At 35.3% G+C, this 7,476-nt stretch overlaps 1 protein-coding gene across 1 annotated transcript; it reads right to left on the reverse strand.

Moving 5' to 3' along the window:
- Positions 1-255: 255 nt before the first annotated feature.
- Positions 256-3,912, reverse strand: LOC145614848 (ribosomal RNA small subunit methyltransferase, chloroplastic-like). Its single transcript, XM_081669907.1, has 10 exons — positions 3,566-3,912; positions 3,257-3,406; positions 2,883-2,939; positions 2,643-2,741; positions 1,980-2,075; positions 1,691-1,775; positions 1,157-1,209; positions 970-1,053; positions 755-865; positions 256-650 (listed from the first exon to the last, which is right to left on the reverse strand). The coding sequence occupies exons 1-10, from the start codon at positions 3,779-3,781 to the stop codon at positions 585-587; spliced, it is 1,017 nt and encodes a 338-aa protein (XP_081526033.1). The 5' UTR covers positions 3,782-3,912; the 3' UTR covers positions 256-584.
- Between the last annotated feature and the right edge of the window lie 3,564 nt (positions 3,913-7,476).

The raw sequence follows: 7,476 nt of genomic DNA on the forward strand, positions 1-7,476 counted from the left end.
GGGGGAATTTGATTATTAGTGTGATTCTTCCTCCATTGTTTGTTCTATAAAGTTGCTAATTACTTTGATTAGTATAGAGTATTTGGTTTGGAAAATTTCTCTAATTTACTCTACACATAAAACGGGTTATTAGCAATACGTAAATAACAGACCACAATTGATTTGGAGTTGTTTTGAAGAAACTAGCTACAATGCCATGAACCATTGAACCACTATACCATGAATGCCACTTACAGAGCTACTAGTTTTAAAGCAAGGTTTTAACTTTCGAGTATATGGAATAGACTGTAATCAATTAATTGCTGATAGTTGTAGCTTACAAACTGTATACAATTGATTGGGCATACACCAAATTTTACAGCACTTTATGCCTGATCTCCTATATTTGAATAATCAGGACTTGCAGATTGATTATTACACTACCAGATTATACCCTCTGTTTCAAGTGTTCAACCTGTAGCAGCCCAATGTTTTTCCTATATAGAATACAGCTCTGATCACTACTTTGTACAACAGATATTGACTATTCTCAGAAGATTTCAATAACTACCACGCTATGCTTGACTGCTTGTTATAAGTACTGGTCAGGTATTCACGAGGGAGTTGTGCAGTTTTACAAAATCATCCAACGTTAGCTCCTCAGGTCTTGACTGCTCAAGCATGATTTTGGAGAAAGCATTAGAAATTTAGAATGAAATTTCCATTTAATAAGTAGGTACTGACTAAAAGAGAATTCTGTGCAAGTATTACTTACTGTAGCTGGAAGACCCACAGTTCTTAAAGTTTCTTCAATCTCTGATGGTGTGCATATATGTTGAAGTGTATTCCTCAACATCTTGCGTTTTCCGTTGAATGCAGAATTTATCTGAGTTCCAGTAGCAGGTTTAATTATTGAATTGCAAATTTATTAGACCAAAAGTCAAAATTCACAAGTAAAAATAATTCAGAGCATAAGGGATGAAGAAAAACCAATGAGAAGTAGCTTTTGACTGATGAAACAGAGGGATAGTCTGAAGGTTGCTTTAGTTTGAAGGAAACAACAGCACCGTCGACCTGCAGGAAAACATAATCTCTATATTAGCCTGGAACAAAGAAGCTACATTTTCTCCCAGTGAAGGAATAAAATGTTACTCAGTATTCATTTGTTCAAGCTTACCTTGGGTTGAGGGAAAAAGTTTGCCCTTGGAACTTGAAATTTGTACTCAGGATCTAGGACAGGAAAAAATGACAATAGCTCAGTTTTGCATGGAGTAATATTTACACTCACATCCCACATTGTATAGCAATCTTTACTTATAATTACACACAAATCCAAGTTCATAATTACAAATTTCGATCATAGTTGCTTATAATTGCATGATTAGCCATCTAAGGGCTTCCAAATGTTGGGAGGATTCTCAATTATCGCCCTTCATTACACTACATGCTGCCCGGACTAAGAATCACTGCCGTCAACATTCAACAAGACATGCTTCAGCAATTACATGGCATGTGATCATTCATTTAATTAACTTTTACCATCAACTTTTCTATTGTCCGTAATGTTAAGACCAAGAGCCAACATGTTGTATGACTTCCATCTGCTTAGGTTCAGATAGATGATGGATCTCACTACAGTGATAGCCATTTTTAATCCACCTTGTGTGACTGTCAGACATATAAATGACAAACATGAATTTGAGCCCTGTACCTGAATAGAATTTCACAAATATGTTTATAGGCCTGTACTCTGATGATCTTGATGATGGTTCCACCAATCGTATAGCCGTCTCATCCTGAAAAAGGACATGGAATAGAGTTCATGATTAGAGTATATAAACAAGCCTTTATAAAGATGTGATCAATGATAGATAGTACTATCTATCAAAAAGTTGAAAACTGGTGGAATGGCGCAGAACTGGGTCTTTTAAGATGTTCAGAAAGTTCGGATAGCAAAAAATGAAAAAAACAAGAGCTAATAACAAAGAAAACATAATAACCTGAAGTAATAGAACAACTTCTGAAAATATGTCACCCATAGGAAGAAGCTGCTTCACCACATCTTTACTGATGTTGAAAGGTATGTTTGCCACAACCTGAAAGAGAAAGCAGTCTGTTGATGATAGCATATACTACTTTATGACCATTACAATTGCATTGTTAGAAGGAAAGCTTAAACAACCCCTGAAATCATTGTGAAAAACTTTACTCAACATCTCATAATCCAATAACTAGAAACAACTTCCAAAGAAATCTTTATTCTTGTTTAAACAGCAGAAGATACCCAAGGTCATTCAACACCTCAAGACTCAAAAACAGCAGGTCATATGCCAAGAGTATGAGCAATTTGAGAGCTGAGAAGAATTAATGATTCATTACTCTCTTGAATTCTCAAAGAAACACCAGCAATTTGTTCTACCTCATAAGGAAGCACAATAAAAACCTATATGTCAGCGAAACAAGGATCCCACAACTAGTACTGTAGAACATCAGTGCTGCACATGTCCATGTGTGTTTCATAAACAATACAAGTCCATGTGTGTTTCATACAAAATAAAAGTGGTTTTCATAGGCAGTATTCAATGATTTTCAAACAAACATCGACTACATAAGTAAATGTCACAAAGGAAAAGGCTAATCTGCATATATGAAAGAGAGCTTACTTTGGCATGCCTTGTCCCTGTAACAGCTAAATTTTTACTTTCCAACAACGACAACATGTGGGAATGGATATGACATTTTGTGAAGTCTTCTTGAATAACCTGCACATGAAGATGGAATATGGGAACCAAGGACTCTGAGATTAGGATAGATACATTAAGATGGATACGCATGTATATTACAACACTAGACCAAGGTATAGCTTAATATAAAAATTTGTAAAACTCGTGATTCTGATATACCATTAGGCGGCCTGTATCTGCAAATCGTTCCTGGACTAGGGAAGCCATGTGTGGATCCTAAATCATATGCATATCACAAAAGCAAGGAGTCAAAATCCAAGAAAATAGCTGTTGTTTCAATTGTCAATATGTCTCAAGATACAAAGAACCACTTGTGCCAAAAATATTGCACAAATCCATAATTCTACATTCTTATCAATACAAAAGAAGGCATAAAAAAATTAATAATGAAGGAAAAGGCTAGTTTTCAAATGAAATGCAATCAACTAAAATGAAAACCATCTATTAAGCCACATAGAAGGAACACAATGTTCATAAATTATACAAAATTGCCGATTTCATATGAAACAAAATGCTTAGATCAATTTGATAACCTTTTCAATGGCCAGGACAGTAGCACCAGCACCAATAAGAACATTGGTCAAGGACCCGGTACCGGGACCGATCTCAAGCACCAAATCCCCCTCTTTAACATTAGCAACAGCAGCAAGCTGATCATTGATGGTAGAATTCAACATATAATGCTGAAAAAGTAATACATACACACAGTGATCAGTAAGTGTTCGACGAAATGCCTCAATGAAGTTTCATGAACTAAAACCCCACCATTGCAAATATAACTTGTTACCCATAAAACCCAGTTCTTCCAATGTAAAAGGGGTTGAAGAAAGAAGCTAAATTACCTGACCAAGAGATTTTCTGGGAAATCGTTTTCTGGAATTGAGAGCTTTGAGGGTAGCATTGTAATCATCTGGGTTTGAAGCACAGACTATGAATAGGGATTTTCTTCGGTTAGGTAATCTAGTTAAGGTAGTTGAATACCAAGAATTATGGTGGATTTTAGAGGTTGAGGTAACTGGTATTGGATTTGGCGGGAAGGATTGTATTGAAGACAACATTGTTCTTTGTTTGGTGAAGAACTAAAGATGAGAAAGACAACTTCAGACATTCAAACTAGTATTTTACATTCTATCGTGATTCAGAAAAAAATTAGCGGTTTGGAGACAAATTGGTTAGTTTCAAAACACTACTCAATCTAGCATGTGGCTGACCACAGTCACTACACTATCACGCCATAGGATGGTCAGTCTTAAATGGATTACTCGGTCAATATTAGAATGGCTATCTCGTCAGTAATTTAGTATTACAGGTATTCAATTAGTGTTATAGGGTTACTTTATTTTTTTATAAACGGTCACACGACGTGAGCCACACACAAGATGCACGGTATCCTATAATATTCTTTGTCAAAATTTTCAAATATCCAAAAAAAATTCCAAATAATTTTTTTTTTGGAAGAAATATCCAGTCCATTTTTTAATGTCACGGAGTAACACTTAACAGGTTTCAGATAGCATATTTGGTTATTCCAATTAGAAATGTAGAATTTCATTTTAAAAGAATTTTTTTTTTTTGAAGCGAAATTTTAAAAGAGTTAAAAACACTTCGGCCCTGTTCTCTTCACCTTAAAAAAATAATATTAAGTAAAAATAATTTTAGTTCAGTAAAAATAAGTTCAGTTCAGTAAAATTAATTTCAGTGCAATAAAAATAATTTCAGTTTAGTAAAATTCAGTTTTCTTAAAGAAGAATTATAATAGAAAATCAGTAAAAAAATAATTTCAGTTCAGCAAAAATAATTTAAGTTCAGTAAAATTAATTTAAATTCAGTAAAGATAATTTAAGTTTAGCAAAAATAATTTCATTTCAGTAAAAACAATTTCAGTTCAGCAAAATTAAGGTGAAGAGAACGGGACCTTCATATCTTAAAAATCCAAATAAGGGGGATTAGTTGACAAAATTTTCAAATATCCAAAAAAAGCCAATATCCAATTCGATTTTTTTTTTTTTTTTTGAAATAATATCCAATTCGGATTTTTTTCTTTATTTTAGCAATATCCAATTTGATTTTTTTTTTTTTTTATGAAGCAATTTCAAATTTGATTTTTTATATTTTTTGAAGTAATATCCAATCCAATCCGATTCTTTTTTCTTTTTTTTTTTTGTGTTTTTTTTTGGAAGCAATATCGGAATATCCTATCCCATTTTCATATAAAACATAATTGCTTTTTTTTTATTTTTTAAAGATACTTCTTATCCTAAAAGATCCAACTGCAGGTGATTAAATTAGCTGTCAAAATTTTTATATACACACACTGAATAATACAAGAAATCAGAGCGATTTAGGAAGTGTCAGGAGCTGGTGTTGGAATTTCACGGAACACTACGGGATGAATTCCGGGATCATATAATATTGCGTAGACCCATATATGACCATTATCTGGCGACGTAAAGGCCCCGTGAAAGCTTATAGCAAATAGAAGACTCATGTACGAAAACGGATAAAATGACCATTTAAAGGCAAATTGGATGGTTCTACCCACCCAATTAAACTCTCAGAGGGTATTAGGGACCACTGTAATCATCTTAACAATTTTTATTTCCTGGCGAAAAAAGGTCAAAAAATTACAAAATCGAAGGCTATATAATCCATAGTTTTTGAGGAATTTTTGAGGTTTCAGGACCCGGTGGCGAAAAGTGTTGAGACCTTAAAGATGTCAAAAACTGACCCGACCAGAGGACCCGACCTTAACCGACAATGATCTGAACCCAGCCTATACTCGAACAATGGAGTGGATTATAGCCTTCAATTATGCCACTTTTCGCCACCGGGACCTAAAACCTCAAAATTTCCTTAAAAAGCGTGGATTATATAGCCTTCAATTTTGAAAATTTTTGACCTTTTTTCGCCTTGAAATAAAAATTGTCGAGATGTTTATCATAGTCCCTAATACCCTCCAAGAGTCTAATTGAGCCGATGGAACCATCCAATATGACCTTAAACGGTAATTTTACCCGTTCACAACTTGAAGTGATTTTGTAAACTCAAGCCTACCACGGACGTTTATGACAACATATAACGGTCATATGTGGTTTCATACCAAATTATATGACCCCGAGATATATCCCTTAGGGTCTCAAGGCATTTCGCCATCAGTCCCCGAAACCTGAAATTTCCTCAAAAAACGTGGATTATAACCTTCAATTTTGTAATTTTTTGACCTTTTTTCGCCCGGAACTAAAAATTGTCAAAATGTTTACCATGGTTCCTAATACCCTCCGGGAGTACAATTGGGTCGGTGGAACCACCCATTATGCTTTTAAACGGTCATTTTACCCGTTCACAACTTGAAGTGATTTCGTAAACTCAGGCCTACCACGGACGTTTATGACAACATATAATGATCAAATATGCTTTTAAGCGGCATTATATGACCCCGAGATGTATCCCTTAGGGTTTCAAGGCTTTTCGCCACTGTGCCCCGAAACCTCAAAATTTCCTCAAAAAGCGTGGATTATAGCCTTTAATTTTGTAATTTTTTAACCTTTTTCAACCAGGAAATAAAAATTCTCGAGATGTTAACCATGGTCCCTAATACCCTCCAAGAGTCCAACTGGGTCAATGGAAACATCCAATATGCCCTTAAACGGTCATTTTACCCGTTCACAACTTGAAGTGATTTCGTAAACTCAAGCCTACCACGGATGTTTATGACAACATATAACAATCATATATTCATATGTGGTTTCAAACGGAATTATATGACCCCGAGATGTATCCCTTAGGGTTTAAAGGCTTTTTGCCAGCGGGTTCCCGAAACTTAATAATTTCTCAAAAAGCGTGGATTATAGCCTTCAATTTTGTAATTTTTTGACTTTTTTTCGCCCAGAACTAAAAATTGCTAAAATGTTTATCATGGTCCCTAATACCCCCCAGGAGTCCAATTGGGTCGGTGGAAACATCCAATATACCCTTAAACGATCATTTTACCCGTTCACAACTTGGAGTGATTTCGTAAACTCAAGCCTACCACGGACGTTTATGACAACATACAACGATCATATGTGGTTTCAAAGGTAATTATATGACCCCGAGACGTATCCCTGAGGGTCTCAAGGCATTTCGCCATCGGACCCCGAAACATCAAAATTTCCTCAAAAAACGTGGATTATAGCCTTGAATTTTGTAATTTTTTAACCTTTTTCACCTGGAAATTAAAATTCTCAATATGTTAGCCATGGTCCCTAATACCCTCCAAGAGTCCAACTGGGTCGATGAAAACATCCCATATGCCCGTAAACGGTCATTTTCCCCGTTCACAACTTGAAGTGATTTCATAAACTCAAGCCTACCACGGATGTTTATGACAACATATAATGATCATATGTTCTTTCAAACGGAATTATATGACTCCGAGATGTATCCCTTAGGGTTTCAAGGCTTTTTGCCACCGGGCCCCGAAACCTAAAAAATTCTCAAAAAAACGTGGATTATAGCCTTCAATTTTGTAATTTTTTGACCTTTTTTTGCCCGAAACTAAAAATTGCTAAAATGTTTACGATGGTCCCTAATCACCCCCGGGTGTCCATTAGGGTCGGTGGAAACATCCAATATGCTTTTAAACGGTCATTTTACCCGTTCACAACTTGGAGTGATTTCGTAAACTCAAGCCTACCACGGACGTTTATAACAACATATAACGATCATATGTGGTTTCAAACGGATTTATATGACCCCGAGATGTATCCCTAGG

The sequence above is a fragment of the Chenopodium album genome, chromosome 25 (genome assembly GCF_948465745.1).
Source record: "Chenopodium album chromosome 25, dcCheAlbu1.1, whole genome shotgun sequence".
Classification (NCBI taxonomy): Eukaryota; Viridiplantae; Streptophyta; class Magnoliopsida; order Caryophyllales; family Amaranthaceae; genus Chenopodium; species Chenopodium album.